At 38.8% G+C, this 26,398-nt stretch overlaps 1 protein-coding gene across 5 annotated transcripts in view; it reads left to right on the plus strand.

The window, feature by feature from the left end:
- KIAA0825 (KIAA0825 ortholog) overlaps nt 1–26,398 on the plus strand; it is a 393,823-nt gene that overhangs the window by 137,664 nt on the left and 229,761 nt on the right. For all 5 annotated transcript variants that reach the window (XM_074995322.1, XM_074995323.1, XM_074995321.1 and 2 more), the window contains 5 exons: nt 1,040–1,230; nt 2,736–2,918; nt 11,423–11,536; nt 20,871–21,010; nt 24,126–24,314. In XM_074995322.1, the coding sequence (XP_074851423.1) occupies nt 1,040–1,230; nt 2,736–2,918; nt 11,423–11,536; nt 20,871–21,010; nt 24,126–24,314 (817 nt within the window). The remainder of the gene's footprint in view (nt 1–1,039; nt 1,231–2,735; nt 2,919–11,422; nt 11,537–20,870; nt 21,011–24,125; nt 24,315–26,398) is intronic.

Genomic DNA, 26,398 nt, shown 5'->3' on the forward strand with positions numbered 1-26,398 from the left:
GTCTCCATTAGGAATGGAAGCTAAGCTAATTATTCCGTCCTTAATGTACTTATTCTATGAATGCAAGAGGTATATTTGTACGAAAAAAAGAAAATATTTAGTAGAAATATTTGCACATTTTTGCCTCCTCCTGGAAGCAATCTAGAATAGTGAACCTCATAATTAGGAGACCATAAGATACCAAAGCACACAGTTACAAACAGTATATATGAACATTTGAGCTATTATTTGTCTAGCAAGCATGCTACCCAAAGATCTCCATGAATAAAGTTCTACTTTTTGTAATATTTTTCCAATATAATTAACCCATAGTAGCTCAGGTTTATTTTATATAAGAAAACCAGGACTTTACAATAAGCAGTTTGTTTGGCTTGTACAAAAGTATAACAACTTCACCAGTATGCATACATCTGCCATGGTCTTAAAACTGTGTTAAAAATCACACTATCCTTGGGTTTTGTTTCTAGTATAGTTACTAAAATGCAATAGTGAAATATCGAAAAGCTTTTAAATTGTTTCCTAACAGCCAATGTCACTGCATATATATAGTAAGGAGTTTTGTAGAATGGCTGTTTTTTCATTTTACTTATATGCAACTAAAAATTCATAGAAATGTGACAGTGGTTACTGTGGATCTCAGGAAATACACATACTCAAGTAATTTAAATAGTTAGGTTCTTGTTTAAGATGAGGTAGCCAGTATATTAAACTAATCTGGTTAGTTTAGTGATTGCAAAATACTGTATGTAGTTTTAAAGTAAAATTAAAACAATAGGTCAGAATTAGGTTAATTAAGGATATAGTGAGTCACATGTTTGTGGTTTGGCTTTGGGATAGAGTTTTGGTTTCGCAACTGAAAAGAAACATGTTTCTACATTAATAAAGTTGTTTTACATCTTGTCAAGGATCTTTTTAGGTCATCTAATGTCTCAAACTCTTGAGCTATTTCCTTTCAGCCTGAACTAATTAGAATCACAGGAACTAAGCTGACATTTTGGAAGATGTGTTTCTATTGTTTAATCTGTGGTGGTTTTGCCAGGGGGAAAGATGCTCATTCTCTGTCCAGATGTGGAATTATTTCTGCTGTGCTCTCCATCATGATCTTTGGACTATTCTACCTCCCAAGTTAGCTCAGGAGATTCTAAAAGAAGTGCTGGAGAAATCTTTGGCTGTGCTGGCCTGCAGATATTCTCAGGCCCATCCAAGTTACAAGAGAACTCCACAGATAAGGTAATTGTATTTCTGATTAACAGGCATATTTTGTGGATAAACTGCATGTGTTCTCAGAATATGATGTGTTTTGCTTTCATTCACCTGATTTTCAATAAATAAAAATATAAAATATAGGAATAAGTGAATAAAAATATAAGTTTATAAATGTTATATCATTCCTATAAGGATTACTTTAATGGAATTCATCAGGGAATTCATCAGGGAACCAAGTTTTTGTTAGGCTTCAAGTACTATTTGATCAAGCAGAATATCATAGGGGTTGTAAAGCTGCCATATAAGCCAGTAGGCATGAAGTCAGATGTAAAGGGGTCCAAGCTGTGGCTGAACAGACGAAAAGAAATGCAGATGAGAGTTGCAGGTTCAGGTGAGGTTCAGTGGAAATCAAAGGAATTATCCACAAATTTATCCACAACTCCAGGACAGGCAAGTGCTCAGCTGAAGACTGACCTATGAGATTCCTAAACTTTTCTGGACTAAGAGCTTTGTCTAAAAGCAGAGAAAAGGTAGGCAGCTCCTGTGGTAAACTTGTTCTAATACCTTATTTTTCCTCTCCCATTCTCCTGTTCAGTTAGGGCAATCAGTAAAGCGAACTGATTCTTTCCCCCTGCTTTTTACTGAAGCATGCCCTCTTTTTTTCTGGAAGTGGGACAGTCCATGGTAATAATCAGATTTAAATTAATCTCAAGAGAATCAGGAAGAGAACCCTCTAGACTGTGGTTGATAGTGAGAATCTTCATTCGGTTAGAATTTCGTCTATAGGAGAGAACCCTACAGACAACCACCTAACCTACTGTACCACAATAATACTAATCCTGGAACTTTTCCTTGCAACAAAACCCATTGCCAAGTCTGTCCACATATTTGTTTTGGAGATACCATCACTGGACCTAACCAAGTTAATTGCAAAATCAGGGGCTTATTCTCCTGTACCTCAGCCAATATTATATATGCCATCATGTGTCCTTTGCTACTGTTTTCCTGTACCAGCAAGTTATTTTGCAGTTGTTATATAGCATCTGGTATCAGAGATTGGTCATATCAGGACTCCAAAGTATCTGTTTCTGCACAATGTTGTGAAATTGGGAGAGGATGGGGCAGTGGGATAGAAAGAGACAAGGGAGGAGTAGCAAATAAGTAGCAACTCTGACATGGCAGTACGAAGGGAGTTGTGAGGCAGAGGGCTAAGGGCTGGATGTTAAAGAGAAATAGCAGGAGCAACGATTGAAAAGAGAGAAATATGGCTTCATCTTGATGTGCCATGTCAGCTATTGTTTATTAAGAAAACTGAATAAAATTATTCTTCTGATCAGAAACTTATTGTGCATTACTTTGAAGCATATATTATTACTGTGTTCCTTTACGTCATGTAATATTTCCAGCTGTTTCAAATAAGAAATTTATATTTTCTTTATTGCAGGAAAGTGCATTGATAATGTAGATGAGATTTCACCATCAGACTACTGCTGTGGCTGATGCTTTCATTCATTTTTTTCCCCCAACAGACTTGATATTACATCAATTTTAATATCTACTGAGAATATGCTGTGGTCAGTTTGCAACTCAGTGCAGGAACTTTTGAATCCACATGAGGACAAAGATGCCAAGATTTATAAAATACACAACCACTGCAACAATCTGCTCTCTGTACTTGCCATTTTAACAGCACCTCTGAAGAATCTATATGAGTAAGTATGAGGGTGTAGAGCTGTTGCCCAGGACTGTGTGCCCCCTCTGAGGTGGAGAGGGCCACATCACCTCTCCAAAGTCTAGGTGCCACCTGGTTCTGAGCAGGCAGCAGTGTCTGTAGGGCCCAGTCCCTTTTAATGGGTCTGCATGCAGTATATGTGCCCAGGCCCTAGGACAGGGCCGGGCCACAGCCCAAGCAGTCACTGTATAAGCCCAGCCTTAGGTCAGGGTGGGGCTGCAATCAATTAGACAGGCTCAGCCCCTGCGGCAGGGCAGAGCACACACAGTCTGTATAGTATCGGAGGGGAAGCCGTGTTAGTCTGGATCTGTAACAGCAACAAAGGGTCCTGTGGCACCTTTATAGACTAATGGAAAAGTTTTGAGCATGAGCTTTCATGAGCACAGACTCACTTCATCAGGTGCTCATGAAAGCTCATGCTCAAAACTTTTCTGTTAGTCTGTAAAGGTGCCACAGGACCCTTCGTTGCTGTTAGTCTGTATAGAAGCCCTGGGGCAGGGCAGCAGCCACAGGAAGGCTCAGCTGCCTGTTAGCAGGCTGGGCAAACAAGTAACAGTATATGAGCCCTGGGCCTGGTGCAGGGCGGGGCAGTGCAACAGTCAAAGGCACTATTAGATCCCAAAATCAGTGTGTGTGAATCAACATCCACACAGCTCTATAATTAAAAACGAAACCTACAGAAAACTTAAAAAACAGGTTTCTGGGTAGCATGAGCCCCACCTAATTTTAAATATTATAGATTAGACAGTAGAATGTGTTTATTTTTAATTAAATATACTACAGCCCTACAAAAATATGAACACATTTAATCAAATAGTAGTCTGTGTCTTAAATTTTGAGGTCATGCCCATTGCATTACAATGACTATTTTCTGCTATTACGATATCCATTTGCAATTTTACTCATTTTTATTATCCATTAGAAAGATTCCCAAAAAAAAAAACAACCCACAAAGCACTTCTGTCAAAACATAAAAGATTGTTCAATTTTTTAAACACTTACTGGGGGCTTGCCAAAACTATGTGGAAGACCAACTTAGTCAGGATCGATCTTCTGGAGTTCAGTTTTGGTCTGGTTTGGCAGTTGAACCCTTTACTTCTTGCTCTCATGAGGAGTAAGGGAGGTTCCACTGACCTCCCCCAGTAAAGACTGTCAGGTAAGTCAATTTCAGGTATGTCTATCCTAGCTTCACAGTTGCTGTAGCTAGATTTGCATATCTGAAATCGACTTATTCCTGTAGTGTAGACCTGGCCTAAGAGAGAGAGAGGCATACCTCTCCTTTACTGAAAAGCGGGTATTTATGCAATATGCTTCCTTAAAGACAATACAAGAATGTCAACATTATGATTCTCACAATTACCAAGGCCCAAATTTGGAATATATATATTTTTTTTAAATTAAGCATCCTGTTCTCTTGTCATAAGCAAGAACTATCTGCTGTCACCAGACTTAATATAATCTTGATACCTCTCTTACTTGTCCACCCAATGAATGTTGGTCTATTCAGGGTATTACTAAAGGAAGAAAATTGTATCCTAGCTATTTGTCCAATAGTTTCATTTGATGAATTCTAAGCTGTCACAAGGAACAGCATACTAATAAATATCATTTTAGGGAACTGAAGATTGTGTCTTAGGTTATTTAAGTATAAATAAAATACATGGTTGAGAAAGAAAATAATCCTGTACATATTTTCAGAAGACTGGGTTTATGGCAGACTCTCTCTAGTGCCAGAGCTCTTTGATCACTGGGACAAACTCTAACTCCATCACCACTTAAAACTGTAGCAAGCAGCTCTAACATCCAGTTTAAGGTCTTCAAGGGATCCCACATGAGTGGCGGATAGGTGGAGCAGAATAGAACTCTGCCATGGCCTTTACCTTCCTCTGGCATGCTCTGCATGCCAGGAAGGAGGGGGCGGTAGGCACAGGGTCCAGATCCAGCACATTTATGACAAAATTGAGTTTCCCTGTGCCAGAGGAATTCTCTGCTGGTGATTTGACAACGTCAGCAGAAATGTTGGCACTGAATCATTAAAACATTACTTGGTTCTTTTTTTCCCCCTTTAACTGGCAACTACAGAAAAAATCAATGTTTACACAAATTTCATGTCAGAATTTAAGATGATTCTTTGAAGGTTTATTATATGAAAATATTAAGTGTCTCCAGAAGTATGGAGCAAGGATTTGGATATAGTAACTCAATTTGGTAATTTGAGTTTTTGAATTATTTAATTTTTAATTATTAAAATATTTTAATTATAAATTAATTAAAATTATTAATTTTTTAATTTGATAATTTGAGTAATCTGATAAAAGCTAAGTATATATTACATAAATCCTTTCTTGGTTATAGCTACAATATAACCAAATGTAATACTTTATTTCTCACCTGTAGACATAAACATGAATGTGTCTGGGGACAGAGACATATCTTCTTTCCAATATGTACAAAAGTATAACATTGAGTTTCTGAATGTCAGATGTAAACCAATCTTGGAAATGTGGTGACTACTTAACTAATTAATAAATTTTAATAAATATGGGTTATTGTCTGCATTAAGATAGTACCACAGTAAACTCTGAGACATTATTCGTGCAGTCAGTGAAGAGCAGAGAGACTAAATGCGTTACAGGCAGGGGTGGTAGCACTACCTATTATTAAAGTTGCTCAACACTTCCCTTGATAAGATCTTATCTTCTGCTGCTTATAACTTTGCACAACTTTTGCTGTTTGGGCTGAAATTTTGTATGACAGATGTCTTTCTCAGGTTGAATTGTTTTGGAAAATAAAAGCCAAAATGATTTAGCCATTTCAGAAAACAAGACTAAGGGAATATACATTCTTTTCTCCATTTTAAATATTTCTTCAGACCATTTATCTGAATGCTGTAGCACCCATATACGTTGAAGGAAAGAATATGAAATTTGGCAGTGGTGTTTTCTGTGTCAAAGTTATGACCCCTTACAATTTTCAGTAGAAGTCTGTTCAAATATATATGCCCAAATTATAAGCCTTTAAAATAGCAAAGTTTCGACATAGTAGAGGTTTCTTTAAATTTAACAGCTGTAGTCTCCAAAGTCTACATCTTCATGTTCCACAGCTGTTACACATGATCAGACTACACATGCACCATTCCCTCAGAAACTGAACATGATCCAGCACAGGGCTACCAGGGCTCAGAGGATATATCTACATAGTGAATAAAAACCTTCCTGCAGGGTCCTAGAGCCCAGGCACCAGACAGCACCTGGAAGCCTACACTGCAGTGATACAACTCTTTAAGCTGAACTCTATGAGCCCAAGTCAGCTAGAACAGGTCAGCTGTAGACATCAGCTGCTGTTTAGACATACCCAGAAGGACTTACCCTGTGCTTAACAAGCTGATTTTCAATGATCTAAAAATAAGAGTCCTACAAAAAGTGGAAACTAAATCAAATTACAAAGGATGAATATAAGCAACACAAGTACGTACGGGTCAAATGAGAAAGACCTAGGTAAAAACTGAGTTTAAATTAATTTAGCAACATAAAGGATACCAACAAGACATTTTACAAATGGAATAGAATCAAGAGGAAGACCAGGGACAAGTTAGGCACACTAATCAGCAAAGAAGAGACAATAACAGAAAGTGTGGAAATGAGGGAGGTGTTTAATGACTTCTTTTTTTCAGTTTTCAAGAAGATGTAAAAGTTAAGACCATAACACTGTTGCAAAAAAGAGGCAAATGTCATTCTGTGATATATTAGCAGGACACAAAAAGTATTATGTCCAGTTTGGGCAGCTACATTTCAAGAAAAATGTGGACAAATTGAAAAATGTCCAGAGAACAGTAACAAGAATGCAAAATGCTTCAAGATCTATAAAACATGACCTATAGGAAGACTGAAAGAATTGTGTTTGTTTAGTCTGGCAGAAGAATCTTTGCCCCACTTGAGTACACTCTCCTGGAATAGAAGGCAGTATTCCTGAATTTCACCATTCCTCTGCTGTCAGCCTGCTTGCAAATGGTTTGATTCTTTGACTTCCATTGCTGGTGCAACTGTAGAGGATGATGCCTGTTGCTTATTGTCAGGTACTCTATTAGCTCAGGTTGCAGAGATCTGTGCAGCAAGTCTAAAGGTTCCAAGCCTGCTGATGAGCCATGAGGATATCAATATGAAGCCAAATAATGGAATTTGTTTATTTAGTCTGCTTTAAAAAAAAAAAAAAAAGCAAAAACAAAACAAAAAAAAAAGAAAACCGGGAAATCATATAAATACAGGCTGTATTTCTCGAGAAATAGTGGCAGTTGCCTTTTAAAAGCACAAAATCGATCAGACGTTCAAATTAATCAAAAATAATCCAAATAGAGAGTTAGGGATCTCAAACCAGGCATCACAGAATTTTGTCTTTAAACCTTTCAGGCTTCAAAAGTCATTGCAGTCATGCAACACTTCTTGGAAGGCACTCAAGTTACAGGATTGAACCAGAGAAAGTTTGTGTCCTCTGAGTAGTTTTAAAAACACTTTTTTCATTCTGCAGATTACCACAAAATATAACATTTATAAACTATATTTTTGTAGTATACTAAAATGTCATTTTAATGAACTCTGTCAATATCTTATCCAGTTCATTAGCTGCATTTCAAAATGATCTGGTTAAATGGTACTTCTGTCAAGACAGCAGCAGAGGGCAGATCATTTTGTTCTTCTCTGCCTCCAATTACTAACAGTTCCAAACACAGGAGATAATTCTTCATGGATTATCCTCTTACAATGTAAACAAGACCAAATACAATGCAGCCTGCCAGCCTCTAAAGTTGATTACAGTGGGTCCACCATGACCAAGCCACATCTCAGCAATCAGATATGAACAACTTGACAAGTAATAGTAATTACCATCTGCATTTCTGTGAAGAGCTGAGACGTGCACTTAAATCAATAAAGCACATCAGGGAAAAGGTGTTTTCAGCTAAACATTCTCGTGATGTTTTGAAACACTCAGATATGAAGAATTCCCTTAACAGTTTTCACAAATGACAAGAATTTGCTTTTAGTGATCCTTGGCGGAATAATAACAGAGAGGGAGCCATGCTAGTCTATATACTATCAAAAAAAAGGGAGTCAAGTAGCACTTTAAAGACTAACAAAATAATTTCTTAGGTGAACTTTGGTGGGACAGACCCACTTCTTCAGACCATAGCCATACCAGTATCTTGATAGGGCAGTGGATAACTGGATTTCATTGTGCCCTTAATTCCTTTCTTTGCTTACAGAGTAAAATTCTCTCCTATTCAAGTGGCCAGCACAAGGTCTGTGCACAGCTCAAGTCCTACTTAAACCTTCAAAATAGAGACTACTCTCTGTGATATACACAGGGTCGCTTAGAGCAGAGAAATTTTCAGTTGCCTCATGCTGACAGTCAGAAGTTTCTTCTGCTGCTGAAGATGATGAAAAGATCTAATTGCCCTTCTTCTGTTATTCATGCATTAGCCTTCAAGAGGTGTTATTACAAATTAAAACTTGAGGATGATAGCATGACCGCTGAGAGGAGTATTTAGAGATTCTTTTCTTTTCTTTTTTCTTTTCTAATATGTTAAGTAAAAATAATTGTCATTCTTTTTAGCAGTTGGAAGGTTTTTTAAAAAGAAAAACAAGTTACAACTCATGCAACTGCATATTATCCATAATTTTAAATTGTTTATCTTACCAAGTCCTTCAAAATCTACAAGGAAACACCATTAGTATCATGTAGGCATCTCATCATTTCACACCTGCATTGAAGCTTGCAAGATCAATTCTCACCTTGTCATACTCCAAGGGAGAATAAAACTACTGTAACTTGGGATCTTGCTGTGGTATTAAATACTCTCACAGATGCTGTTCACCGCATTGAGACTATAGGCAGCTGCTTTAATATATCTTATAGTCAAAACAACTTTTCTACTAGCTATTACTATGCTTCTGTCAGAAGAGTAGTTGAATTAAACTGTCTGGCACAGAGTTAGATTTTCTTTCTGGCAAGAATTATATTGCCAGCAGTGGACACTGAGAACTGCTGGCAGCAAAGGATTATTGCATTATTAGCAAATACTTCATTCTTTGTAATATTTAAAGATGGTGTTACATTTAGACAATGTGCTTCCATAAAGCAATCACAGGTTTCCACATCAATTTTGAAATCTGCCTAGAAGTTTGCACTCCCAAACCTCATAACTCAGAATCCAAAATCTCTGTCACCTGCTTGACATTAAGAGAGCTCTGAAGGACTGTATTTAACAAAGTGCTGTATTCCAGAAATCTCCCCAACACCTCATATTCTATCAGCAAAGAAAATGTGGCCTCTTACTACTATGCAGACTTTATCAATCATGATTTCCATTAAGGAGTCTTGTTTCTATCAGTGTAAATAATTGGTATTTCTAATTATTGCAGATTCTTTGAGAGCTATAATAGTATTTTTCGCTAAATTGGAAAAATATATATTTTATATGCGGCTATAAAGTATGAGTTTGTCCTTGATAGTGCCAATATTTTGAAATATCTGTGTTTTCCTTGTGGAAATGTTATTTTCCATTATCCACACTACATTCTTATATTTAGCCTTCAGAAGACTGAATGTGTGTTACTGAGGAAGCTCAAATGTTACTGTTATAGTGATTCCTTACTGTTTTGCAATGTGCCTTGTTTATTACATGCCCCTATTTCCACTCAAAGATACTTGATCATGTTCAATGTATAGTCAGTGGCAAAATTCCCTTTATTTTTGGAGTAAGATTAGGCCCTGATTGATTTAATTTCCCCTTCCACCTAAGAAATTCAGGATGAGCGTTATGTTTCACCTCTTTGCTCATGGATGGAAAAGATGGATTTATTTAAAGTGTGTGGGGACTCATTAAAAACCAGGGAGTGACTTTATCAACAATGTATCTGTACCTCAGGTGTAACTACATTGAAGTCAGTTCCTGAGGTCCTGAGCAGCACTAAGTTCACCCTTGACACGGCAGAGGAAAGAGAACCAGCTTTGGTGTTGTTTAAAGCATATATAAGCTGCTCTGAGTTATGCCAGCTGTAGTAGTTATGTTAGTCTTCAGGGTTCTACCCCTTCTGACTGTGGGAATGCCTCATTCTGTCCCATAGGTCAAGTTAGGGGAGCTGGTGCTGTACTGTCAGTTTTATGCCAACCAAAGATTCCCCTCTTCCATGAAAATCTTCCCTAATTTACAGAAGGTGACTTTAAGTGTCTTTTCTCTTCTGTGTCAGTGCAAAAGGTACTTAGCAACAGAATTTGACTTAATGGAGTTATTTCAGTGAGAAAATGAACCTAGTATGACTGATTTTGCAAGCTAATACTAATTATATAGAATAGGATTTTCAAAGGCATCTGAATGATGTCTGTAAGTCATTTTAGAAAATCCTAGCTCTTTCTTATAGAACAGCAAAGACCAGAGAGAAACAGTTTCAGATGCAGGGGGAAAAAAGGCAAAAGAGCATGTGTGAAAAAGAAATATTAAAAATTGTAAGTGAAAATTTGAAATGAGAATACATATGAGCTATGAAGTAGAAAGAATGACCTACATCCGGTCAAGTGTGCTGGAGCTGTGCTGACACATGAGATATGAGTAGGAGGAAGCAAAGGGACTTGTTCCCCAGGCATGTGTTTAAGCAGTCATAGGGCTGCTCTAATATGTGCTAGCACTAGTGGGACCTCCAGTGCAATCTGGCAACATCCTTCTTTCTCTCTAGAATACCTCCTTATGTTATGGTGAACAGATGTCTCAGTTTTGTAAAGATAATCCTAATATTTGGGGCTGTGACTCCTATGGGCCTCTGTTAGCTCCACTTCTTTTCTGGTTTTTCACATTTGGCATCTAGTCACCCTAATCTATACTGGGAAGGCCATGAATGGGGGACCGAGAGACATCTATGCCAGATTTACTGCGATCTTGTATTGGAAGTCCCAGCTATTTGTCTCAGCTAACTTTCCATGTCTTTTGAGCCAGTAAAGCATGTCCAAAGATTCTGACCCTGAATTTGCTTGATTTTATCCCAAGTAGGTATAGTAACAAGTATATAAGGACATATGTCAAAAGCAATACCTAGAAGTTATTGGTCCTGCTGAGTGTAGTCATAATCTTGATAAAATATCCTGCAGATTATCTGTAAAGAAAAGGGTAATGGAAACAAATAACAAAGCAAAACAAAAACTTAGTTTGGTTATTTAGTCTATTTTTAATCCGTGATCTTGTGTTGAAAAGAGTCTGTTTAAAAATAACTATATAATGAAACCAGTGTATTTATCTGTCTGTTACAGAAGTAATTATGTATAAAACTCCACCGTGAAAAAAGTAAAATATTTCTAAATATCAAACAGGAATACATAAATAATTTTGAACATACTTTTAAACAAACATTTTAGTTCTTTGTAATTTAACTTAAAGTTTCCTATTTGTTCTTAAAGAAAATGTTAGTCTTTTTAATTCATAACTATGTATTTTTCCAGAACGTTTCAGAATGGTTTTGGTGAGCTACTTCCCTCAGATTTCTGCAAACCAAGTATCAATCACCCACTCCACTGGCTGTCCTGCATAAAACCATTTTTTCATCCTTTACTTATGTGAGTATCTCTTATTGATATAAATAAGAAACAAATTGAAGAGTTAATACTAGTCACATATTGTTGTGATATTTTGCTGATAGTGTTCCTGAATAAATTTAGTTAAACGTCGGTTGAAAAAATAGATAAGCACTTTTCTGAATTTATCGGAAGTTTTATCTGATGTAAAATGTTTTGTTTAAACTTCCATGAGTCATAAGAGAGGTCATGAAGAAGGCAGCAGATTTTGAAGCTCTTTAGCTGTATATTTTATGTTGGAATATTTCATGCTTTTAAGAAAATATAAACATACAGTAGTCAACAGTCATGTAAATCAGCACAGAGGTGATTTTTATAACATTTAATTTAGTAGAAAATTAAGAAGGCAAGCTCAAAAAAGTAACTTTGATATTCAAACAATAATTTGAAAAATATGCCAGTATTTTCTACTAAATGGTTATCTTTGATTTTTAGGGAACTTGCTACATGTTTAAAAGCAAATGAATTATTTTTCTTTCACTGCATATAATGACAAGTATCACACAGCATATGTTCCAAGCTGTGCTGTTGTTACTTTTCTAATTTTGCTCCCAACAGTCTCACATACCCATTGTCAATCCTCTCCAGTCCCTTTGCTGCTTCCCCACTGTCCCCCACAGAATAAACATTTTGCTTTTAGCATTTTCTAAGAGACCTTCCCCTTAATTTTTCATAATTTAGATGTTTGTAAATCTGCATGTTTATTCTGAGAACATATACTTTCATATCTAAAAATAATAGGAATCTGGTTCCAGTCTTAAAATAATTTATGCTCACATGGAAGGGCCTGCAGGAAGACCACAGCCAAAATCATCATTCTTGTAGCTCCCGATTCTCAGCTAGTTCCCACAATGTAACCTATGCCATAGATCAGCCAGGTAAACAGATACCCTTACCACATCTTTTCAGGGAGAAAAGCAGTGTAGTGTAGCAGCTATTATAGTTTCTTACTCTACCCAAGGATTCTTCTTATGTAAGGAGCTGCTCCTGTGGTCCCTACATACGAACCGTTTCAGTCAGCAGGAAAATTCCCAGTAATGTTAGAAGGGTTAGGCTTTCATGCATGGTCACACAAGGAGTGGCTGAAAGCTGCTCTAACACTACTCAGGACTTCTGTTTCATCATTGTGTGGGAGAAAAATAATCAGTGAATTCCGTGGCAAGCCTGCCCAGGAAAATAGTAGGGAGATAGGAAAAGGGCAAAGCCCTCACCAGCAGCATGGCTGGTATGTCTACACAGAAACAATCCATATGTCTAGACTCCAAAAACACTTAATACTTGTCCTTAGCAGCAGTATTACCACTTACTCTGAAAATCCGGTGTAGCACTGATTTGTAGCCTGGACAAAGAATTCTCAATTTTGCTGTGAATATTTTGCCCAGTATTTTTGTATTATAAAAGTTTTCCTCTTTCCAATATCATGTATAAAGTGTGAATAATAGAGTAAAAAAAATATTCAAACGATAGAGAACTGTACTATTAAAGTCTCCTATTTATTAATCCTCTTGAGTTTCATCTTGAAAATAGAGCTGTGCTCATATTTGTAGTAAAAGTGAAAACAAGTGTGTTTTTCTAGTGCCTTGCACAGCTAGAGTTTGGATGGTTGGATTGTGCAGTGAGAGCAGGTTGGATCGCAGGGGGTCCCCTTGTGATTATCACACAAGGTATGCCGGTCATACCACTGGACCTGCCTACCTGCCCTCTCAGTGCCCCACCTCCCCGTTCTGCTGGGCCAAAACCTGTGGTTGCTGCTAACTAAGGCACAGCATTGGGATAACAGCCCCTCTAGCAAAGCAACATGGATGCTAAAGCAGCTCAGCTCTGTGAGGCTATAGCGCCATTGACAGCACCCAGGAATACAGTTCCCAAAGAGGATCAGAAGTCCAAATAAATCTATTTTACTCTGCATAAAAGTTTACACACAGAAACTTATGTGTTTGCCTCTTTATCAATGAAAGAGAAATATGCATGGATTGTGCATGCATGCAAATACACACGCTAACAATTATTTTCTCTGGGCTGTTTATAAGAGTTTTTTAAGAGATTTAAGTGATTGCAAGTGAAATACATATAAATCAAAGTAAGTTACTAAGCCAAAATAAACATAGCACATCAGCTAATCCTAATACAGTAAGATACTTGTTACATGCACATTCTTACCCTAACAGCTGTTTTAATCATCTCTTTCACAAGCTAGGTAGCCTCCTAGCTTGGGCCAAATCCTTCCCCCTGTTCATCTCAGATATTTCCAGCAGGCACCGTAGGTGGTAAGTGGGGTCTGCTGACAACTGGTCACTCCCCTATTGTTTCCTCCCTCCCCTTATATCCCCCTCTCCTTAGATCCCTTTTCCACAAGACAGGAATTTCTTGTATTCAATTCAAATTTCTCGCAACTTGGGTGGAAAAGTACCAGGTCCAAAATGGGTTTCAGCACCAACCTATTGGCAAATCATTGACTTGATCCAACCATTATGTTCCCAAAGTATCATTCATGGCTTTTTTTACTAGAGTACCTGAACTAATAAAAGAGGTTCCCAGTTAATATTTCTGACATCACATGCAAGAAAGATACAGATAGCCTATTCAGATTCAGTGGACTACAGCTTTTAAAATATATCACACAATGTACTTTGTATAAAACATCTTTTAATTCTGCATATGCATATTCATAAGCCAACTTTCATAAAGCATGGGGACTCTGGCAGCTTTCTCAAAACAAATAATAATAATTATTAGTAGTATTTGCTCTAGCTAAGCTAGTGTTATTTCCATGAAAATGCAGAATCCATGCAACTGAAATGTAGTTAATCTCAGCAGTGATTTTCAGTGTGATGTCTGGTCTGTTGCTTATGATGGTTCATATCTATACTGGAGTTAGGCATGAAAAGGTGAGAAATTGTGTAAATCTGATAGTAATGTACTCTAAACGTCTGGTTGGTTTTAGAGGTAACCTATGGTAGAAGAAAGCTTGATATTTTAAGGATTGTAGATACGTGTCCTCATTCATTTATACAATATTTCTTTGAATTTCCATTTTTTCTTTTTTTTAATAATCATTGCTAGCTTCTGTGTGTCTAATAAAAAGATTGAATTTTGCATATTATTTTTCTTGTTAAATTCCAACAAAAATAACTAATTTATTTCTCAAACTATTCAGTGAGTAGTTTTAATGAATATTTATGTTCTTTTAGTGATTTGGTTTAATAGTTCCTAAACTGTTTTTTTAATGGACTTATAACTCTACTATTTGCAAGCCATCACTCTTTTATTCTATTATTACAAAACTGAAAATGTAGATGTATGATATTTATATATAGTTTACCTTTTGTCTCTTTTTTATGAGTCTAGTGTTATGTTCATGGCTATATGAGCGAGGAGGATGGGAGAACATATGCCTCTCCATATGTCCAATGCAAAAACTTCTCAGTGCATTTATTGGTGCTAGCTAAGTGGCTGTAGGGAATGTCTGCAACATTTTATTTTTCCTCTGAGTGAGTCACACCACTGTACATTTCAATTTACAAGAGGCTTAAAGAGCCAAGAACTGGTGTATATAGTATATTGCAACATAATAACTTCCCATCTGGTCAATGACAGACAAGCTTAATTTCTACCCAGATATTCTAAAAATGGACTTTACATTTATTATAAATAATTTTAAATATAAATACTCACATGCCCAACTGACCAAACACATCACTTATCACAGGGGGCAATGAAAAGAGAACTGTGCAGGTGTACGTGGAAAGAGAACTGTGCAGGTGTATGTAAGCCTGCCATAAAGATAAACACAACTGAGACTAGCCACTATTATTTCATTGAATTAATGACAATGTAAAGTTTATGCATAAGCCAGAGTGCTAAATGTCATTAATACTATTATTTATTTTATTTTAACATTTCTTATAACATAATTCCTGCTTTGTTGTTTTTATGTGTGAATTAAAGACTTGTTATATATAAAGTATAATGTATTTTAAGAACAGTTATTAAAAATGGAAGGGATTAATCCTGAAAATGTAATTTAATAGATGTGAAAACATGGCAGTGTTTTCTGTCTGCTGTAAATTGTATTAAGATTTGAAAACAAACACAGACACACAGAGTGAGCATATTTGTCAAGCAGTTAGGTTTGTTACTCACACAGAATACCTGAGACAAATTCTCAAAAAACATGAAAATGACAGTGAAGATACTTAACAGTATGTTTCCACCCACAGCCACATGCCATTCCCATGATTACCATGCATCACAGACAGTTCAATCAGAACTTTGCACTCTCACAATACCCCTCTACCAAACTACCCACTTACAATACTGTTCATTGTAGATATTTGGCATAACAGTGTTTTGGGCTGTGGAGGAGTTGGCAGAGTGAGTTATGAGAGTCAGACTTACAGTACATGATCTGAGGTAAATAGTTTTCGTGGTAATGATAGTAAGGTGAGCGCTTGTGGGTTGAGGAATAGAGAGAAGGTAATGTAATTTAAGATACTGTCACTGTAGTGATGAACACAGTATAGCTAGGTAGAATAGAAAAAAACTTTTCGTTTCTGTGCTTTCTGTGAGTGTGTGAGTGGTAAGTGTGTCATAACCCTGAGATTTTAGTGTGTTTGTTTCTAAGGAGTTATAATGCTCAAATGAAGGTGGGGAGTTGAATGATGAGGCAGGAGAATGAGGGATGGGCAGTAGCTGACCCATGGAGGAAGAAGTGCGGCAGCTGACAAAGATTTTTTTTCCATCAGCAAGTCTTCTGGGTTGTGTGCCAGCTGCTTCACATAAATGGCACGTAATATTTATGTTCAGCGGCACATAAATCCTTCTCCTTCACAGGATACAATATAGCTGCCTGTGAGAAGATTTTGTCTGACAGAGAAGTTTTGGGGTGTGTGCTAGCACAAAAAGTCTGTGCGTGTATAGTTTTTGTGTGGGTGCATTAACAATTAATGCACTAGTGTAGTAACATTTATGTACATAAAGTTTACAGGTCTAATGAATAAACTTTCACAATCATCAATTTCTGGGGCATACAATTATGGCTCATATGAATAAGTGTAATGGCTAAAATTAATGCAAAATTAAAAGAGTATTTATATGGTTCTTTTTTTAAAAAAATCTGTCAACAACGAAAGGTAAGACTGAGAAGGACTTTTTTCTGAAAATTTATGAAGAGAAATAAAATAAAATCTAAATAGAAAATTCAAAGGCCAAATTCAAAAGTTTAACACTTTGTGGAATTTCACAACAAAAAGACATTTAATTTAGAGAAAAGCAAGATTTTATGTTCATTTTAAGCTTATTTCAGAACTCTGTCATAACTGTGGAGTCAATACTAGGTGCCTACATAATGAAATCAAATATTAATAGTCGAGCTAGTCAATTACAGAAGAAAGAATATTTGTGATCATTCATTTGGATTCTGAATGGCTGTATGATTCAGTTGTATTTGTGCCTTTTTAATTGCTGTTTGTTAACATTCATGTGAACAGGTCTACCTTTGACAATGATCCCTGAACTGACACAGGGATATTAGAAAAATCTTCATTTTAGAAAACTCAGTTCCTCTGTAAAAGGGCAACATCTATGTCAGAGCTGACCAGCTCTGTCAGAAAAAGGGAAGGTGGGTTCTGTTGTAATGGTGGGATGAACAAATTTACCCCAACTTTATAGCGAAAGTGAAGTTTATAAAAAGTCACAATAACTTATAACAGTGATTCTCAAGCTTTAGCAACCTGACGACCCTCATTTTGATTTAGTTTTTCAGGGAGCCCCACAGCTGCTTGCCCCACCCCATCTCCCTCTGTCACTTGGTCTTCCACAACCTCACTCACTGTCACCAGGCTGGCACAGAAGGTTGGAATGTGGGAGGGGTTGAAGGCTCCAGTTGGATGTGTAGATCCAAGGGTGAGAGGTTTGGGGTGTAGGTGGGAAATTCTGGGCTGGGGCAGAGGATTGAGCTAGGGGCATGAGGGATCTGGCAGGGGATGTGGGCTCTAGGTTGGAGTCAGGGATGTGGGGTTTGGGATGCAGGAAGGGTTTAAGGTGCTGGCAGCGCTTATCACAGCTCCCAAGAAGTGGCTGCCAGATCCCTGTGGCCCCGAGGTGTATGGGCAGTAAGTGAGGTGCCATGCGCTGATATTGCACTCACAGGTTCTGCCCCTGCAGTTCCTATCGGTTGCGGTTCCTGGCCAGTGGAGCTGCAGAGCCAGCGTTCAGGCAGGGGCAGTGCATGGAGCCTCCCTGGACACCCATGTGCCTCAGGGCCATAGAGTCCTGCTGGTTGTTTCTGGGAGCCATATGAAACCAGGTGAGGTAAGCTTGCCTTAGCCCTGGGGTACAGGGCCTCTGGAGTCCCTGTAAGGGGAGGAGGGAGGACATCTTGGAGTTCACTCATGGACCCCTCAGGGGTTTATACACCTGTATTTGAGAAACGCTGACTTGTAATAATTAATGTTAATGAGAAAAGGTGCAAAAGTGTTCCAGAAACTCATCTCTCTGATATTGTCAAAGCCTAAGATTATTAAAGCCATTACACTTATTTTATCTAAAATAGCAGTTTCTCACTGAAGGAAATCAGGTTAGTAAGGTATGATCCACTTTTGGTAAACCTTTTCTGGATTTCATCCCCTTTAACTCTATTCATTTAATTATTTTTTTCTTCATATTTTGTTCTAAAGTCTTGCATACTACTGTGGCCAAACTAACAGTATGTCTACACAGTAATGTAAGGCCAGGCTTGAACCCAGATTGAAGCCTAAATTTCCTTGCATCCACACACAAGTTGTGCTAACCTGGAGTCCCAGGGCCTTGCAGGGCTGAGGGTCCTGTGTGTTATACTTGACCCTCAACTTGATTTGTGTCCTGGAAATCTTCCAAATGTATTCAAGAGTTCTACGCAGCTGAGGAGCAGTTGAGCCTTTGCTACCAGGTTGAGCATTTACTCCATTCATACGCCAGTTCCTACATGCTGCTGTGTGGAGCTTGCCTGGAAAAGGAAGCAAAGCTGACAGATGGGAGGCAGCTGCAGGCCTCTTAGGTACTGGAAATCATCTCTCTACCAGCGTTACTGAGCCAGGAGCCCTGCTCCTTCCCCCCCGTCCCATACTCTTATCCTTGTCCCAAGACTCCCCTGCCCTCCCGGACATTGCATGTAAAGGGGCATCTGTGCTGTGTGCACCATTACAGCAACAAGTGGGGGCCGACCCAAAAATCTGCCCTGCAGCCTCCTGTGGTGGTGACTCTGGCTTCTCCTCACTGTGGAGGTTTTGGGCATGGCTCCCACTCATGGTTCTGATAGGCTTGTCAGCTGTCTAATCACATAAATCCAAACACTCTTGCTCCACCACCTGGTCCACCACTTCTCCAAGGCCCCACACCTGCCTCGCACCTTCTTTGAGGCCCATCCAACTGCATCAGTCACTATCCCTGAACCTCACTCACTTTGTTTGGGATGGGTCAAGGGTTTCAGGGTATAAGAAGGGGTGTAGGCTTGGGGATGGGGCCGAAGGTTTGGAGTGTGGGAGGGGGCTCTGGGCCAAGCCTGGGGGCAGGGGTTTAGAGTTAAGGTGGGGGTGCGCTCTGGAAGGAGTTTGGAATGGCCAGGATTTCAGGGTTGAGGCTGGGAGCTTGGTTGCTGGAGAAGGTCTGGGCTCTGGGAGGGAGTTTAGGTGCAGGAGGGGACTCAGAGCTGGTGCAGGAGGGATAGGGAGTGTGAGAAGGGATGCGAGTTGTGGGCTGTGTGAGGACACTCGGTGGAACAGAGGACAGGGATTCATGAGGGACTCCAGCTGGGCAGCTCTTCCTGCGGCAGCTCCAAGTCCCAGTTTGTAGAGGTGAAGGGTGGGTTGGGGGAAGGGTGGGGGAGGGCTAAGCCTCCCTGCCTGTCCTTGCCCAGTGCCTTTCCTGGAAATGTCTAGCATGTTCCTGTGGCCCCTAGGTGGGAGGGGGTGGGTGGCAGATGGTGTCATATGCTGTCCCTGTCTGCAAGCACCACCCCAACAGCTACCATTGTCTGTGGTTTCCAGCCAATGGGAGCTATAGAGTAGTCACTTGGGGTTGGGGCAAAAGTCAGAGACCCCCTGCTGTCCCCTCAGGGGCCACAGGAAGGGGTGTGCCAGCTGCTGCTGGAGTGGTACAGGTCAGGACAGGCAGGGATCCAGCCTTACTCCTGCTGTATCACCGGACTTTTAGCAGCCAATGTCCAGTTTGTCTTCAGGGGCATCTGGGAGATTGTGCCTGATTCCGAGAAACTCCTGGCAAAACTGGGAGGGTTGGCAACCCTGCATCCTGACAGAGCAAGACACACAACCCTAGGGCAGGCAGAGGTGCCAGAAAGCAGACTGGGGACCAAGCAGCTGTCCAGCAGTGAGGGGGAATGGCTGGGGTGTTGAGAGTTATTCCTTCCCCTGTCATACTGAGCCAGGAGCTCTGGCTCTACTGTTGGGGTCAGCTGGGGCACTGAGAGTGAGGAAGATGGCAGCTCCAATCTGAAAATTTGCTTGTAGCAGTAATGTGCATCACACTGTAGAATCAAACTAAAAGTCAATCAACTTATTTTTTGCATTTTGAAGCTGGAGCTTGGTGGTGTTCATTAGTTGAGCTCAAGTTAAATTGTGTGTTGTAAATTTGTTTGGGTCCTGATCATAATACGTACTCAGCTGTTTTTCAGAGGATAAATATTTTAAAACAGGTCATTTTAAAGGATTGTATCTCAGGAAATCTGTGATCAAAATGACCTCAGATTTGAACCACTATCTTTATGTAGGGCTCTTTGCGGGCATACCAGTTAGTAGAACATATCTTATTTTGCATATGTATTTTGCCGAACTTAGAAAAATATCTTTTACATTGAAAGAACAGCTAAAGTAATACCCCATTACATACTCCTGTTAACATTTTCACTGGTTTTGTTATTTATCCACTTATATTGGATTTCATACATTTTATAGTCTTATGCTAAACAATTAATGTAACACTGTACTAAATTATAATAACCTCAAATTTATTCAAGCGCAAAAATTCATTTTTGCCTCATGGAACGAGAACATGCATGGCTCCATGAAAGAGATAAGTGAGGTTACTTTATATCAGTTATAAATTTGGCAGACTACCAAATGTTAATTTGCTTTTAGCTAGTTGAGATTAAATGTAATTCCTTCCCTGAGCAGCCTTAAAGTAAGCAAGCATGAAAGCATTTTCTGAGTAATCTGGGAGGAATTGACATTTAAAGGAGTTAGCATTACATCTGCACTTTAAGGCTATTAATTTCATAGATAAATTAACTACATTATTCTGTCTTTATCTTGCATTTTGAAAGGACTCCATCAACTGGAGAAATGGCAACCCAGGGTCAACTGAAACTGCTCTTATCCCAACCGTATTGTAATTGGAACTTACTTTTGGAAGCACTGCTACATCAAGATTGTCTCTTAGTGAACATTTTATTGAGAAGTTCAAGTAAGTATCTGTACGTTGTAAGAATGGCAGCAAGGATATACAAATACAGTTTTGCTACATTTTTCACTGGTTGAATATTGATGGAAGGATGCCAACTGTCTATGTGTATCATTATTCATCTATTTATCAGAGGGACAAATATTGAAAAGTGGGGAAAGTGATAAAGAATCCTTTATCACTTTCTCCTAAGAGAATTGCAGTCAATCTGCACAACTTCAAATCAGTTTGCTTTTGAAAAGAAATTAATGATTTGGATTTGAATTTGAATTTTTCAGAGTTTTGGTAACAAAACTTATTTAAATAGCTTTTGCCTGGAAAAAAAAAAAGCTAGTCAGAGTTAGGATTCTAAAGGGTCACATGCTTTCAACATTGAAACACTAAGAGATGTTACTTAAGACAGTGCTCAATAACTTTTATCTCCTCGTGGTACACTTCAGCACGCGTTATAATTTCATGTCACACCCAATATATATAATGAATTCCTTCCCCCTCCCCCATAGCCAGGCCCCCCAGGCCCCCCCACACTAACTCAATGCCCTCCCCCACCCCCCAGAGCCAGGCTGCCCCAGCTCCCCACTATAACCCAATCCTCCATCCATTCCCCAGAGCCAGAAACCCCCAGCCGCACCCCCGCTGACACCCTAACTTAATGCTGAGCTCCTGCTTAACTTAAAGTAGAGCTCCTATCACCACTGCTGCCTTCCCAGAGCCACCGCTGTTGCCACCATCACCAGAGGCAGGGTGCCTGTGCACAGCAGCAGATGGCACTCCCAGCAAGTGATTCTGAGGCATGCTAAGTGCTGCTTCGCGGCACACTGGTTGAGGAGCACTGGCTTAAGAAATTGCATGTGTTTATGTTACTGTAAACTACAGCTGTATTCTTCCTCATATTTAATAGTTAAAGGTATGTAATTATGAGAGAAATAAGAAAACAAGTGAAAGAATGATTCTACACAGGCTTTCATCTTTTATTGCACTATTACTGTGTTTGAAAATAATAAACATTATTATCACATCTAGCACTTTACTAGCTTTCAAATAAAGGAATCAAATTGCTGAATAGTTCATGATATATTTACTGATTTGGCATAATGTGTGCTGTAACGTTGAACTATATTTTGTTAAAAATCAGTTTTCATCATTCTTTTGCAAAGGATCATCTCATACCTTATCAAACAGAAAATATTATGTTCATATACTATTAAACATAACGTAATTTACTTCTGTCATTTTAAAGTGGTCTTACATTTGTCAGAAGCACAGCATTGGTTCAACTTCTGTTAGGCTTTTTATTGAGTGCTGAACTGCATTCACTTACCTATTCAAATACCTGTCATCTTTTACAAAGACTGACAAATGTTTGATCAGGATAATATTCTTACCCTGGTGTTATCCACTATTGAATTTTACTAGCTGGTTCATTATCACAAGGATGAAGTGACAGAATTTATTAATATATTGACTGACCAGCCCCGTGAGCTTCAGGAGAATATATGCTGCTTAGAGTTACAAATGATGATGTTGTTTGTATATGCCGTAGAACTATGTTAACTACAATAACACTGATGAACTGTTTTGCGTAACATTGAAACCTGTTACAGTGTTTTTCTTCTAGAGTAATTTCTGTTTTATTAAATATGTGCTGGTATAACCGACCACATTCTCTACGTTATAAATTTGATATAGGAAAGAAACATTAAGTATATAAGTACGTAGAGCTATGTTGTAATCCCCACTGTCCTCCTATGGCTTTGTAGATTTTCATGGATTCCAAGGCCAGAAGAGACTAGTGAGGTTATGTAATCTGACCCACATATTGCACAGGCCACAAGTTCCTCTTAATACAGTACTTCCTAATTAGGGGTTGGATGTTTCTTATGTAGCCAGTGTAAGAACCATCCAAAAAAGCAGAAGTGTTCAAGATCAATTCTTGAAAATGGGAGAGGGGTAGGGAGCGCATGGAGCTGTGGGTCGCACATTGTTGCCAATTCTCATTATTTTATTATGGGTCTCTCTCAGTATTTGATGTTGGAAGCATGTGAGTAGATAAAAATCTAAGTTTTCATTTTAAAAGAGTAAGTTTCTGTCTCTCACAGCTGTGGAAAAAAGTTTCAAAATATGAACCCTAAAGATTCAAAACCTATGAGACAGAGAAACAGATACAACATTTATTATTTTTTAAAAAGTTATGATTTTTTTCAACCACTTCATGTCACTGAGTATTTAATATTCAAAGAAAAGTAATTGGAGCAAGGTGAAATAAAACTGAATTTCACAAAACCTCATATCTCATAGGAGAATTTGGCTACCCTATATCACAACTGGGTTGTGAGGAGTAAGGCATAATTTCCCAACCCTTTCTTTGCAACTTTATGTTCCCTCCTATTTTACAAAAAATAATCCACATTCACATAAATCACAGTGATAAAGATCTCTGAAACCAAGATTTTCAGAAGTGGCTAGAGATTTTGTGTGTCCAACTTGAGTTAACGTAAAGAGAATGGTGAGCAGTATGCCTCTGAAAATAAAATCCCTTTTAAGGTGTCAAAATCACTAGTCACTTTTGAAAATACTGGCCTGGGTGTCTTTACAGGACAGAGACTTTGTCTTGGGTAGATTATTAATTATCATAAGAAATTATAAAACAAAACTTTAGTGATTGAGAGAGGTCTGAAACTGCCATCTCATTTGAGCTGCATATTAACCAAACGATTTATGTGATTACATTTTACTACTACATTGATAATAAAATTACCCAAGCGACAAGTAAAGTCTGGATGGTAATCCTACAACTAACAGAAATACCACTGTACTTATCACCGCTGTTTTTGTTTATGCATAATGAATAATCAAATTCTAATTTTATTTTTATTTAAAGGAGGCATATACTGTATTTTCTAAAAGTACTTCTGATATATTTTAATGACTTGGGTATAACTTAAGGAAACATAAGTAGTCAATGTTGTCATGTGAAAGCTTTCAGTGTTTGTAAATGTATTGTGTTTTTGAAATGTAGTTCAAATACAGTTTTTAGTTTGTTTTGACTAACACTTTCTATTTCCCTCAGTGGAATTAATTGGACATTCTACTTACCAGTGTTTTATTTATTTTCAAGAAACTGAAGTATCAAAATGTGATGAACAAAGTTCCTGCATAAAACAGATAAATAACAAAGAGCCGAGTTTGACTGAAGCCATTTTCACAGTGTTGTCTTATTGCACTTTGTCACCTAAATCACTTGGTAATGTTCTTGAGAGCTACATCGAAAAAGAGCAAATATGGGATAGCTTATACAATATGTCAGGTATGAAAATAATTAGTGAAATAATCATTTTAATGCAAGTGTTTAATCTTGTTCATTTTCAGATATGTACTGATAGTACTTTCATTGTCTAATGCCTCATCAGCGATTGTAGATACAGTGGATATCTTGATGGATATAGTATTTGTGGTCATAGAAAACAGTGGGAGTCCAATTTTCAAGTGTTTACTTCTGTCCTTAGGTAATGAGAACTTTTCTGAGCCTAGGAGGGCCCAAGCAGCAAGCAGTAAATACCACCTATAACTGCTGAATGCTATATTTCTCTGTTCCTGCTTATCTAACATAGGTACCAGTGTCATACCTTCACCTCTAACTTTCGTAAAAGAAGAAAAGGGAATAAAGAAAAGGGGAGAATTGCCATGGGCAGGGCAGTAAGGATGCTTGTTTGTGTTTGGTGATGCAAAGGGAGAAGGGCTCCCAGTTGTCAATAGACAGGGAGAGATGCCCTATCTAGGACAGCAATGGGAGGCCACTGCTGATTTCCAAAATGTGAGGGTTTAGGACCCCCTGAGAATGGGAGTAAACCGATACCTTCTTTTTCTATCTGGTGCCCAGAAGGGGGAGTGGTGAGGCACTAAGTAAAAGAAAGCTGGCAGACTGGAGACTTTGTGAAGGGGAGAGTAAGAATAAGGAGGGGCAGGGTTGGCAACCAAAAAAGCAAGAAGAAACATGTTTTTGAATTCAGTAAACAACTCAATTCAAGAGCAGCAAGGTATGTATATATGAGAGAGTCCTTAATAAAGAATGTCAACGCATACTTTTTATAACCCTAATTTTAAGAACAGTGCACTGCACATATTAAAGGGGGAATTATCCAACATTTCAAGATCACATATCATTTGCTAATTAGATATGAGTTGTTCACTGTTTGGATTTTAGATGTTCGTCCAAATTATAGCATTGGGAACCACACAGAAGTCGTTAAAGAGCTGCATGTGGCTCCAGAGCCATACGTTAGAGACCCCCGAACGAGGATAATGACTGTCAAACAGGTGGAGGTGCTCAGATGATCCCCAAGACTGAGTGAGCTGCAGGAGAGACTGGATGGCCTGAGGCACAGAGGGAGGAGAGAAGCAGAAAGGCATAGAGGTTGTTGGGTTTCAAAGAGGGAAGACAGGTGGAGATATGTAGAAATTTCCTGGAGAGTCTTAATGTGGAGGCATAAGACTGAGAAAGGGATGGAAGCATACCTTTGTCCTTCTGGACAGGTGAAAAAAGGTTGGACAAAGTCCTCTGGTTGATTTCAGAACCAGTGAAGAGAGTTAAATTATGTAGAAGCTTCCACTAACCCAAAATACTAAGGGGATGAAAGAACAGACACACAGTGGAAAGAGAGTACAATAGAAAAATGAATGAGGAGAGAGATAATAATAGCAAAAGAGGAAAGACAGGAAGGAAAAAGGAGAACAGGACAGATAACAAAAAGAGAGAGAAAAATCCTAGCTGTCAATAACACCATCTTCTTCTTCGAGTGTCCCCGTGGGTGCTCCACATTAGGTGTCGGGCTTGCCCGGCGCTGCAGATCGGATCTTTCAAGCAGTTTCTGCCGGACCACGCATGTGCCGGTGCGCGCCGCTCCCTTGCGCGCTCCTAGCCACGTGCGCGATCCGGTCCCCGCCAGTTCCTCTTAACCGCCGTCGGCTGCAGACGGAATCCGACTAGGCTACGGCCAAGTTAGCGTATTCAATGGTTTTAACTGTTTTTCTTTAAAGTTTTCAAGTTCTTAGGCTACTGTTAAGTTAGCCAGTTGTTATTTTCAAAAAAAAAAAAAGAAACAACAAGCGGGACGGCATTCAGTCCAGTCCTAGTAACAAGCGGAGCACCGGACGCCAGGAGCCGAGGGCCATTAGCCCTCCTGCCGCGGCAGGCTATAGGGGAGGGGGAAAACAGCACAGAGAAGATGCTAAGTACCCCATTAACAACTGAAAGACTCACCAACAATGTCCTCTTCAGGATTCAAGAAATGTGAGTCTTGCCGAGAGGCAATGCCAGTGTCTGATGGGCACAGTCACTGCATAAGGTGCCTAGGGGAGTCCCATGTCACGCAGAAATGCTCCTTCTGTGCA

The sequence above is a fragment of the Carettochelys insculpta genome, chromosome 5 (genome assembly GCF_033958435.1).
Source record: "Carettochelys insculpta isolate YL-2023 chromosome 5, ASM3395843v1, whole genome shotgun sequence".
NCBI classification, from domain to species: domain Eukaryota; kingdom Metazoa; phylum Chordata; order Testudines; family Carettochelyidae; genus Carettochelys; species Carettochelys insculpta.